At 42.1% G+C, this 12,845-nt stretch overlaps 1 protein-coding gene across 9 annotated transcripts in view; it reads left to right on the top strand.

Moving 5' to 3' along the window:
• fip1l1a (FIP1 like 1a (S. cerevisiae)) overlaps nucleotides 1-12,845 on the top strand; it is a 108,876-nt gene that overhangs the window by 40,513 nt on the left and 55,518 nt on the right. For 4 of the 9 annotated variants that reach the window (XM_070870021.1, XM_070870024.1, XM_070870031.1 and 1 more), the window contains exons 9-10: nucleotides 5,586-5,713; nucleotides 9,050-9,196. In XM_070870021.1, coding sequence (XP_070726122.1) covers nucleotides 5,586-5,713; nucleotides 9,050-9,196 — 275 coding nt within the window. The remainder of the gene's footprint in view (nucleotides 1-5,585; nucleotides 5,714-9,049; nucleotides 9,197-12,845) is intronic. The other 5 variants (XM_070870047.1, XM_070870044.1, XM_070870038.1 and 2 more) reach the window with 3 other exon arrangements.

Here is a 12,845-nt window from a genome sequence, read left to right as displayed (position 1 = left end):
TTTTTTGTACCCTCGTCACAATTTGCTTTCCCACCCATCTTTGTATCATCAGCAAACTTGGCTACATTACACTCGGTCCCTTCATCCATGTCAATATAGATTGTAAATAGTTGAGGGCCCAGCACCAATCCCTGCGGCACCCCACTAGTCACTGCCAACTGGAAAATTACCCATTTATCCCAACTCTCTGTTTTCTGTTAGTTAGCCAATCCTCTATCCATGCGAATATATTACCCCTAATCCCGTGAACTTTTATCTTGTGCAGTAACATTTTTATGTGGCACCTTATCGAATGCCTTCTGAAAATCCAAATACACCACATCCACTGGTTCCCCCTTATCCACCCTGCTCATTACATCCTCAAAGAACTCCAGCAAATTTGTCAAACATGATTTCCGTTTCATTAAACCATGCTGACTCTGCTTGATTGAATTATGCTTTTCCAAATGTCCCGCTATTGCTTCCTTAATAATGGACTCCAGCATTTTCCCAACGACAGATGTTGGGCTAACTGGTCTATAGTTTCCTGCTTTTTGTCTGCCTCCTTTTTTTAAATAGGAGCGTTACATTTGAAGTTTTCCAATCTACTGGGACCGCCCCAGAATCCATTGAATTTTGGTAGATTACAACCAATGCATCAACTATCTCTACAGCCACTTCTTTTAAGATCCTAGGATGTAAGCCATCAGGTCCAGGGGACTTGTCTGCGTTTAGTCCCATTATTTTACCGAGTACTACTTCATTAGTGATTGTTTTAAGTTCCTCCCTCCCCATAGTCCCTTGATTATCCACTATTGGGATGTTTTTAGTGTCTTCGAACGTGAAGACCGATACAAAATATTTGTTCACCGTCTCTTCCATTTCCATGTTCTCCATTATTAATTCCCCAGTCTCATCCTCTCGGGGATTGACATTTACTTTAACCACTCTTTTCCTTTTTATGTACCTGTAGAAACTCTTACTATCTTTTTATATTTTGTACTGGTTTACTTTCATAATCTATCCTCCCCCTCTTTTTTTTTAGTCGTTCTTTGCTGGCTTTTAAAAGTTTCTCAATCCTCTGGCCTCCCACTAGCCTTGGCCACATTGTGTGTCCTTATTTTTAATTTGATACCATCCCTTATTTCCTTAGTTAGCTACGGATGGTTATCCCTTCTCATTTAGATATATTTTTGTTGTGAGTTATGAAATATCTCACATGTCTGCCACTGCTGATCAACCATCCCATACTTTAATCTATTTTCCCAGTCCACTTTAGCCAACTCTGCCCTCATAACGTTGTAGTCTCCTTTTATTTCAGCTTAGGACACTGGTTTGAGAACCAACATTCTCACCCTCCAACTGAATTTGAAATTCAAACCGGTTATGATCACTCATTCCTCGAGGATCCTTTATTACGAGGTCATTTATTAATCCTGTCTCATTACACAGTACTAGATCTAAGATAGCCTGCTCCCTGTTTGGTTCCGCAATGTACTGTTCAAGAAAACTATCCCAGATACACTCTATGAACTCTTCCTCCAGGTTACCCTGGCCAATTTGCTTGTCCAATCAATATGAAGGTTAAAATCGCCCGTGATTATTGCCGTTCCTTTATTACAAGCCTCCATTATTTCTACGTCCAGCAGTGTAGCTACTGTTAGGGGGCCTATAGACTATGCCCACCAGCGACTTTTTCCCCTTATTCCTTATCTCCACCCAAACTGATTCAACATCTTGATCCTCTGAGCCAATATCGTTTCTCACTAACGCATTGATCCCATCCTTTTATTAACAGTGCTACCGCACCTCCTTTTCCTTTCTGTCTGTCCTTCCGAATTGTCAAATACCCCATAATATTTAGTTCCCGGTCCTGGTCACCTTGCAACCACGTCTCTGTAATGGCTATCAGATCATACCCATTTGTATCTACTTGTGCAGTCAACTCACCTATTTTGTTACGAATGCTACATGCATTCAGATAAAGGGCTTTTACATTTGTTTTTTAACCATTTTTTTTTCCTGCTTTAACCCCACTTTCTGATTCACCTTTTATGTTTATACATTCTGGCACGCTCTGGTTTTCATTTCCCCCAGTGCTACCCTGATCTTGTGCCCTCTCCTTATTCTTTGACTTTTTAAATTTTGCTCACCTAAATCCTCCACCCTCCCCCACTAATTAGTTTAAAGCCCTCTCTCCTCTTTCATTCCCCTCCCCCCCCCCCCACACACACTTGAATCGTCTCCTGTACCACAGTGCCATGGTCATTTTGCCCATCCTCCCTGTAGTCATTGTTCTCATCCATACAGGCAGCAAGCACCTCGTACCTGTTGGCAAGGGCTGAGACTCCTCCATCACTACATTCTGATTCGCCATACCTTCCTGACTCAATCATACCCTCCTGTCCCTGACCATTGACTAATTCTAAAAAACTGTTTAACCTAAGGGTTGTGACTACCTCCTGTAACAAAGTGTCCAGGTAACTCTCTGCTTCCCTGCTGCATCGCAGTGTCTGCCACTGAGACTCAAACTCAACATATCTGAGCCGAAGTTCATCGAGTTGCAGACATTTAACCGTAAGTGTGATTGCCTGGGATCATGCTGCTCTCCACAAACTCACACATGCTTTCATATGACACACCACTTGCCATCTCAATCTAACCTTCTAACCTTATTTTATTTATTTAATTAGTTAAAGGTTTTATTCAATCAATTTTTTTATTTAGTTTTAATTAGTTAATCTAGTTTGTTATAATTTAATAAAGTAATAGCTGTTATTCTCCAGCTTTTAATTTAACCCACTACCCTAACTTATAGAGCTATAAAAGCTAATGCTCACCAACCAGTCACCTTACTGCTGTCCTGTGATGTCACTCCTTGATTTTTTTTTGATTCCATTACTTTGCCTCTGCTGCTCCCAGCGAGTTTATTTAATTAAAATTAGATAGACAGCTTTTAAAAAAAAAAATGACTGACTGTTTACGCAATAGATTTACTCTGACTCCGAGCTCTTCCTTCGTGCTCTCCCTGACTTCACTTTTTGGATTTTAACTTTCGCTAGTTTCACTGCCTGCTCTTAAACTATTTTTTATATTAATCATCAGTTCTGAATATTTATTTAACCATTATTTATAGTTAAGTTTAAAAATAAAAAAATGTAATTAGTGTGCATCAAGTAAATTAAGTACTGAACTCAATTTCCTCCGGATCTGCCGCCAATTATGACGTCACTTTGTGATTTTATTTTCTCTGGGGTTGTTGCACTGCCGCTCTTTCCCTTGCTCCTAGCTATCTTTAAATCACCCCTGCTCCCGTGCTCTTCCCTGCTCCCGCTCTCTTCAAATCGCCGCTCTACTGCTCTTTTCACTGCTCCTGCTCTTTTTAAATCTCTGCTTTGCCTTCTGCTCTATCCATCTCCGTCTTAAATTTTAATTGACCCAGCATCCACAGCCTTTTGAGGGAGAGTTTTCCAGATTTCCACTAACCTCTCTCTGGAAATAGTGCTCCCTGATTTCACTCCTAAATGGCCTCGCTCTAATTTTAAGCTTATGCTCCCTTGTTCTGAAGTCCCCCACTAGAGAAAATCCTCAATTAGATCACCCTTTAATTTTCTATACTCAAGGAAATACAAGCCTAGACTATGCAACCTGTCCTCATAATTTAACCTTGAAGCTCTGATATAATTCTGGTGAACCTGCATTGCCCCTCCAAGACCAATATATCTTTCCTCGTGTCCAGTGCCCACAATTGAATGCACTATCCAGAAGGGTCCTGACACATGTTCTGTGCAACTGAAACATCAATTCCTCACACTTTGTATTTCAACCCCCTTGAGATAAAGGCCAACATTTGATTAGCTTTATTGATTATTTTGTACCTGCGCACTAGTTTTTAGTGACTTGGGTACATGGGCACCTAAATCCCTTTACTCGTTCATAGCTCATTGTCTTTTACCTTTAAGAAAATATTCAGATTTGTCTTTCTCTGATCCAAAGTGGATGACCTTGCATTTCTGCATTTTGAATTTCATCTGGCAAACTTTTGCCCACTCACTTAGTCTGTGTATGTCCCTTTTGTAAGTTCCTGCTCCCATCTTCACAACTTATTATGCCTCCTAACTTATGCCATCTGCAGTCTTGGTTATACAGGTTGGACCTCTCTGGTCCGGGACCTTACTGGTGCCGAAACAGAGAATTTTCTGTGGTTCCTGGGCTTACTGCTACCTGTTGATAGGGTGTGCGTGTGTGTTTATGTCCTCAGCACCCACACACTCACTGACTGACAGCCGCTCCCAGCCAATTGCCACACGCACACCGCAGCAGCAACCGAGCCTTTTAAAGTTACAGCCCCTGACCAACACCTTGCACACTCGCTGCGATGGCACAGATAACTGCAGACTGCAAAACTAGAGATTGCATTTCAAACTCACAGGCTGCGAAACTCCGGCCTTGCTCTCTCCGTGTAGAAATCCTCCAGCCACATTTATTTAATGCACTGGTTTGGTGCTCTTTTTTAAAAAAACTCAGGCCGAACTAATGCCAAACCACGGATGTTTCCGGACCAGAGAGGTCCAACCTGCATAGCTCTCTATTCCTTCATCCACGTCATTAATGTATATAATTCGTACAGATCCCTGAGGTACACCTCTTGTCATATCCTACAAAAACAATCCCTTTATTCCTACTCTATGCTTCCTACCTCCCAACCGATTACCAACCTATATTACAAGGTTAACTCTAATTCCGTGTAATTTAATTTTTGCTAATCTCTTGTGCAGAATTTTACCATATTCACGGTGTCCAAAGACAATTTCCTGTGCACCATGCTAGTGACCGCTTCAAAAAAAAATTGGCTAGGTTAATTAGACACGACCTACTCTTCATAAATCCATTCTAACTCTGATCAAATGCTCCTTGTCCAACTGCTCAGGCACTTTATCTCTGATGATGGGGTCCAGTAACAGCCATAACTTATGTTAAACTGATAATCTGCAATTAATTGGCTTCTATCTCCTTCCCTTAACTAAGGGAGTGATATTTACAATTTTCCAATCCAAAGGCACAATTTCTGAATCTAGATATCAGTAGAATATTATAACTTAACACATTTGCAATTCCCTCACCTATTTCTTTTCTGTTACTCTGTGGTGGAAACCATTGGGCCCTGGAGATTTGTCAATTTTAAGTCCTGTTATTTTCTTCGTTAACTTAAAAGAAGTCTGTCATTTCCTTATTGTCCATTCGTCTTAACTGTATATTTAATGGGTGCACATTTTCCTTTATCACATATCAAAGCTAATAGCAAAAGTTTTTATTTAAAGATAATGTTGCAAATGTATTTCATTGCCAATTATTTGACTGTATTTTTAATGTTTTAAATGTATTAGATTGATTGCATGTGACTGAGAACAAGGAAGAGATAGGTGAAGGTACAAGAGATAGGAAGGGAACAAACCAGCCCTACATTATAAAACATAACTGATGTTTTGCACGGTGTTCTCATTTTTATTGTTTTTTCTTTTCCATGATGCACCAGAAATGTAAGAATCAGCGGTTGGGACTGTAATTTAAATTCTCCATTGTTACTGAAATTTTAAATTTTTCAGGTACAGCAGGGCAGAACTGGAAATCCCGAGAAAGAGCCAGAGATACCACCCCCTAAGATGGATTTCCCTTCTCCTCCAAATCGTTGCAGGGCAGGACCTCCACCCAACAGGTCAGAACCTAGGCAAAGGCAGGTCCAGTGGAAATTTTGCATTTTCTTTTAGTAGTTATTGCTATTGTTTTAATAAAGCATAATAGATATGAGATTTTGGTATTATGTCCATTTAATGTGCTTCCAAACTTGGATTCTGTCTCGAGAAAACATTTTGGGCTCTGAGCATTCGGGTGAAATACTGGTGAGAGCCAAGATTGAGAGCTACTATATTTGAGGTGGTTAATTAAGAGCATCATACAAGAAGCTTATTGATGTAACATTAGAATATACTGTGTTGGGCTGAGTATACAACTCAAAGAAGCTGTTTATCCATTTGAATTGGTGAAGGTGTGTCGGCAAGATGGGGACTGCGAGTGGAGGAAATAAAGAAAGACTTACATTTATATAGTGCCTTTCACGACCACCAGATGTCTCAAAGTGCTTTACAACTAGTGAAGTACTTTTGGAATGTCGTCACTGTTGTAATGTGGGAAACGCAGCAAGCTCCCACAAAACGGGTCAGGTTTCGGCCTGAGTTCCTATTTTTTTTGAGCAACTAGTTTAGAATGGAGTATCTTCGAAATTGCAATTCTCGGCATTTAGTTTGCTCCAGTTCTATTGGGTTAGAACAGTTTCATTTTAGAACAGATTTATTTTTTCAAAAGGGGGCGTGTCCGGCCACTTACGCCTGTTTTGCAAGTTTAAGCAGCGAAAACTTACTCCAAACTAACTTATAATGGAGTAAGTGTAGATTTTTGTACGCTCAGAAAAACCTTGCCTACACTTATAAATCAGGCGTAAGGAACGAGAGATGGAGGGGAGGGGGGGTGGGGGCGGAAGGGAAGTTTACAAACATGAAACACATCACTTTTGCAAATATAGAGCCATCATCCATAATAAATGATAAATAAATCAACCAATAAATCAATCAAAAAAAATTAAACATTTAAAAAAAAATTTAAAAATCAATAAATAAAAAATTAAGTTTCTACTCACCGAGTGCAGCACCGGGAGCCCTCCAATAGCGTGCTGGGACGGGCCCCCTCCCTCCCAGTGTGTCCCTGTGTCTGTCAGTGTCTCTCTGTCTGTCAGTGTCTCTATGTTTCTGACAGCGAGGGGAGAGGAGGGGGGGGGGGGAGGAGGGGAGGAGAAGAGAGAAGAGGAGGAGGAGGGGGGGGAGAAAGGGGGAAGAAGAGAGAGGAGGAGGAGGGGGGGGGAGAAAGGGGGAAGAAGAGAGAGGAGGAGGAGGGGGGGGGGAGGGAGAAGAGAGAGAGAGAGAGAGAGGAGGAGGGGGGGGGAAGAGAAGAGAGAGGAAGAGGAGGAGGAGGAGGGGGGGGGGAGAGAAGAGAGGAGGAGGAGGGGGGGAGAAGAGAGAGAGAGAGGAGGGGGGGGTTTGAAGAGGGAGGGGGAGGGAGGCTAAATGGGCCAGGCCGACGAGAGGAAGCCGGGCCCTGTGGGGGGGGGGGAACAGACTGGACCGGGAGCTGAAAGGAGTGGGGGGGCCAAGTCCGATCTTCGCTGCCCCAGTAGGACTAATGGCGGCGTGCTTCGCACACAGCCTCGGCAGCCTGGAGGTACTCCACATGCGCGCGCATGTGCTGAGGTCCCGGCAATGTTTTCAGCGCCGGGACCTGGCTCCACCCCCCACAGCATGTGCTGCGCTCCGCCAAGGGCCTGGAACATTCCAGCAGCGAGGAGAATACCAAGGTAAGTTTTAGGCACGGGAATCAGGCGTAGCACGTGGGGCTGTGGCCTGAAACTTGACCCCAGAGCACTGTGATAATGATCAGATCATCTGTTTTTGTTACTTGAAGGATAAATATTTGCCAGGACACCGGACATAATTCCCCTGCTCTTTTTCGAAATAGTGCCTTGGGATCTTTTACATCCACCTGAGAGAGCTGATAGGGCCTCGGTTTGTCTCATCCTAATGATGGCACCTCTGACAGTGCAACATTTCCTCAGCACTGCACTGGAATGTCAATGTAGATTTTTGTGCTCAAGTTGCTGGAGTAGGGTTTGAACCCACAACCTTCTGACTCTGAGGCAAGAGTGCTACCCACTGAGCCACAGCTGACACATTCGACAATAAATTCGATAATGACACACATGACAAAACTTGAGGTGTTTGGTTCAAACATTTTCAAGTTAATTTAATTTTTTTATTAGTTTGTTTACAGCATATGTTCTATTTTCAAACTTTTTATTCCTTTTGAGAAGATAATGGTTTTTGCTTTCCTTGTACTTGTTTCTGTGTTTTATATGCAATTGCGGTATATGTTATGAATGAATAAGAGATGGCAAGCTTAGACTTATCATTTAAGGAATTCTTTCCACCCGCATCAAATTTACTGGAATTGTTTATTACGACCATTCAATAAATTTTTAATTATGGAATTAACTAAGATTTTGCTGAGTATAGATTATCACTGCAGGTTAATCCCGACTGAACCGAAATGAACTTTTGCAATTTAACTAAGTCATGTAATTTAAAAAAGCACATTACCTTCATATTGCATCTTGAAAATTCTGGTCATTGGGATAATTGTGTTCCATCTTTGAATTATATATGCATTATAATAATTAATGGCAAATAGGACTTGGTAACTTGTATCCAAGCATGGTTGAGACATAAAAGCACTGAAACTTTTGGTATCGCTGTAATTATCACCGAAGCCCCAGAAATTTGTGTTTAATTGTGTTGCAAATTGTAATGCACATTTTATCATTTTAAGTTTTTGTACAGCTAGCTTTAATTTTCTATAGCTCCATGTAGTATGAATTTTGTGTTAAAACGTTATTTTGCTTTGGATGAAATAAAGCAATACTGCAATAATATAATAGCTGAAGATTTACAGTGCCTCATGTTAAAAGCATATTTCACAGCAGGCTCACAAAAGTTGTACTTTTGAGATTTACTCCGAGCATTGCTTGTTCCTTGAAGCTTTAAAATTTTATGGTACAGATACATTTTTAATATAGAATCATGGAAATGAAAGCACAGAATGAGACCATTTGGCCCATTGTCCTGTTGAAATACTAACTCTTCAGTTGTACCAATCACCAATCAAATTTTAAATGCTAAGGGCAAGAAATGAGCAAAATTACCGTTTTCGCTTCGCTAACTTTTATCAGGCCGGAAATTCAACCTTTAATTTGCGCAGTGATAAAAATCGGCGTCGCACGAGGTGCGCCACGATCCTCGACCACTTTATTCCGAGGCCGATACCGCTGCGAGAGAGGCCTTGGGAGGGCGGAAAAACACCAAAAAATAAATTGCAAAAAACAAAACACAAAAATTCACAAAACATTTTATAAGGCACTTTATCAAATCGCTAAAAAAATAAAAACTTTAACTTACCTTTTTTGCAGGTCTTCATACTTACCGCTGCTGGCAGGGCTGCACGACAGGTTTTACCCTGTCGGTATTCTGAGCGCAGAATACGGGTGCAGAGAGAGCCAAATTTTTGCCGATAACGCATTTTCGACTGTTTCACGACGGCGCTCCTCTCCCCAGCGGTACGTGGAAAGCGCCGTCGCACAAAGGTCACTGAATTTCCCGTCGACCGGGTTTTCGCCAAAAAGGGTGAAATTGCACCAAAAACCCGATCACAAAATCACCCAATTTCTAGCCCTAAGTCTGCCTCAATAGCTATATGTGGTCAAAGTGTTCTATATCCTAATGACGGTCTGTGTGGAAAAAAACATTCTTCTAACTCTCCCCATGGTTCTTCTAGTGATGTTCTTCAGTCTGTGCCCTCTTACCTATTCGGCAAGCAGTGGAAAGAAACAACCTTTTAATGTTTACATGCTTAAAACATGAAGGGGTTGTTAAATTCACGAGCGCCAAAATTTAGGTGCGCACCGACTACAATCCTAGTTTGTGTAATCGCTCCTTGTAATTTAATCCCTGGAGTCCAGATATCATTCTGATAAATCCTCCAAAGCCAATATATCCTTCCGAAGGTGCCCATAACTGCTCACAGCATTCCAGGTGTGGCCTAACCAGTTCTTTAAATAGCTGTAACATCATTTCTAGTGTTCTAGTCCTCTAGATGTAAAGGCCAGCATTCCATTAGCCTTTTTGATTTATTTTCTGTACGTGTTCATGACATTCTAACATGACTATCTATGTACATGGGCCCCTTAGTCTCTTTGGAACGCCAATGTTTCTAGCTTTTCACCGTTTAGAAAGTATTCTGTTATATCCATTTTAGGTTCAGTGATTTGAAGCTGTTGGCCTGTTTCTGTACTCATTTTTGGAGTACGATGGCATTTGAATGTGAGAAATGGACATGGATGTGCAGATCTCCTGTTTGTCTGAACCGAGTGCTAACCTGAATTAAAAGTGCACATGGCAATCTTTTATTCACATCATGAAGCACTCTTAAATTGAGCACGTGAACATAGAAACAAAGAAACATAGAAAATAGGTGCAGGAATAGGCCATTCAGCCCTTCGAGCCTGCACTACCATTCAATATGATCATGGTTGATCATGCAACTTCAGTACCCCATTCCTGCCTTCTCTCCATGCCCCCTGATCCCTTTAGCCATAAGGGCCACATCTAACTCCCTTTTGAATATATCCAATGAACTGGACTCAACAACTTTCTGTGGTAGAGAATTCCATAGGTTCACAATTCTCTGGGTGAAAAAGTTTCTCCTCATCTCGGTTTTCGATGGCTTACCACTTATCCTTAGACTGTGAGTGACCCCTGGTTCTGGACTTCCCCAACATCGGGAACATTCTTCCCACATCTAATCTGTCCAATCCTGTCAGAATTTTATATGCTTCTATGAGATCCCCTCTCATTCTTCTAAACTCCAGTGAATACAGGCCCAGTCGATCCAGTCTTTCTTCGTATATCAGTCCTGCCATCCTGGGAATCAGTCTGCTGAACCTTTGCTGCACTCCCTCAATAGCAATAATGTCCTTCCTCAGATTAGGGGGCCAAAACTGCACACAATACTCAAGGTGTGGTCTCACCAAGTCCCTGTACAACGGCAACAAGACCTCTCTGATCCTATACTCAAATCCTCTCGCTATGAAGGCTAACATGCCATTTGCTTTCTTTGCTACTTGCTGTACCTGCATACCTACTTTCAATGACTGATGTACCATGGCACCCAGGTCTCGTTGCACCTCCCGTTTTACTAATCTGTCACCATTCAGATAATCTGCCTTCCTGTTTTTGCCACCAAAGTGGATAACCTCACACTTATCCACATTATACTGCATCTGCCATGCATTTGCCCACTCACCTAAGCTGTCCAAGTTACCCTGCAGCCTCTTAGCATCCTTCTCACAGCTCACACTGCCACCCAGCTTAGTGTCATCTGCAAACTTGGAGATATTGCATTCAATTCCTTCGTCTAAATCATTAATATATATTGTAAATTGCTGGGGTCCCAGCACTGAACCTTGCGGTACCCCACTAGTCCCTGCCTGCTATTCTGAAAAGGACCCGTTTATTCCCACTCTTTGCTTTCTGTCTGCCAACCAGTTCTCTATCCACGTCCATACATTACCCCCAATCCCATTTGCCTTAATTTTGCACACTAATCTCCTAAGTGGGACCTTGTCAAAAGCTTTTTGAAAGTCCAAATACACCACATCCACTGGTTCTCCCTTATCCACTCTCCTAGTTGCATCCTCACAAAATTCTAGAAGATTTGTTGAGCATGATTTGCCTTTCATAAATCCATGCTGACTTGGACCGATCCTGTCGCTGCTTTCCAAATGCGCTGCTATTAGATCTTTAATAATTGATTCCAGCATTTTCCCCACTACCGATGTCAGGCTAACCGGTCTATAATTCCCTGTTTTCTCTCCCTCCTTTTTTTAAAAGTGGGGTTACATTCGCTACCCTCCAGTCCATAGGAACTGATCCAGAGTCCAGGGAATGTTGGAAAATGACCACCAATGCATCTACTGTTTCTAGGGCCACTTTCTTAAGTACTCTGGGATGCAGACTATCAGGCCCTGGGGATTTATCGGCCTTCAATCCCATTAATTTCCCTAACACAATTTCCTGACTAATAAGGATTTCCTTCAGTTCCTCCTTCTCGTTAGACCCTCAGTCTCCTAGTATTTCCAGAAGGTTAGACCCTCAGTCCCCTAGTATTTCCTTAGTGAAGACAGAACCAAAGTATTTGTTCAATTGGTCTGCCATTTCTTGGTTCCCCATTATAAATTCTCTGAATTAACTGTGTCATTCGCCATCTTAATGAAGAATTCTACCATATTATGGTCACTCTTCCCCAAGGGGCCTTGCACAACAAGATTGCTAATTAATAATTTCTCATTACACAACACCCAGTCTAGGATGGCCAGCTCTCTCGTTCGTTCCTCGACGTATTGGTCTAGAAAACCATCCCTTATTCACTCCAGGAAATCCTCCTCCACCGTACTGCTACCAGTTTGGTTAGCCCAATCTATATGTAGATTAAAGTCGCCCATGATAACTGCTGAAAGTTTATTGCACAGATTCCTAATTTCCTGTTTGATGCCATCCCCCAACCTCACTGCTACTGTTTGGTGGTCTGTACACAACTCCCACTAACGTTTTCTGCCTTTGGTGTTCTGCAGCTCTACCCATACAGATTCCACATCATCCAAGCTAATGTCCTTCCTTACTATTGCGTCAATCTCATCTTTAACCAGTAACGCTATCCCACCTCCTCTTCCTTTATGTCTATATTTCCTGAATATTGAATACCCTTGGATGTTGAGTTGCCAGCCTTGGTCATCCTGGAGCCATGTCTCCGTAATCCCAATTACATCATATCCGTTAACAGCTATCTGCGCAGTTAATTCATCCACCTTATTACGAATGCTCCTCGCATTGAGACACAGCTTCAGGCTTGTTTTTTTAACACTCTTTGTCCTTTTAGAATTATGTTATAATGTGGCCCTTTTTGATTTTTGCTCTTGATTTCTCTGCCCTCCACTTTTCCTTATCTCCTTTCTACCTTTTACTTCCCTCTACCTCCCTGCATAGATTCCCATCCCCCTGCCAGATTAGTTTAAACCCTCCCCAACAGCACCAGCAAACACTCCCCCTAGGACATCGGTTCCGCTCCTGCCCTGGCAGACCGTCCGGTTTGTACTGGTCCCACCTCCCCCAGAACCGGTTCCAATGTCCCAGTAATTTGAATCCCCCCCC

This window comes from Pristiophorus japonicus, chromosome 2 (genome assembly GCF_044704955.1).
Source record: "Pristiophorus japonicus isolate sPriJap1 chromosome 2, sPriJap1.hap1, whole genome shotgun sequence".
Lineage (NCBI taxonomy): Eukaryota > Metazoa > Chordata > Chondrichthyes > Pristiophoridae > Pristiophorus > Pristiophorus japonicus.
The sequence above is the reverse complement of the archived record's forward strand: the minus strand, read 5'-3'. Positions and strand labels throughout refer to the sequence as shown.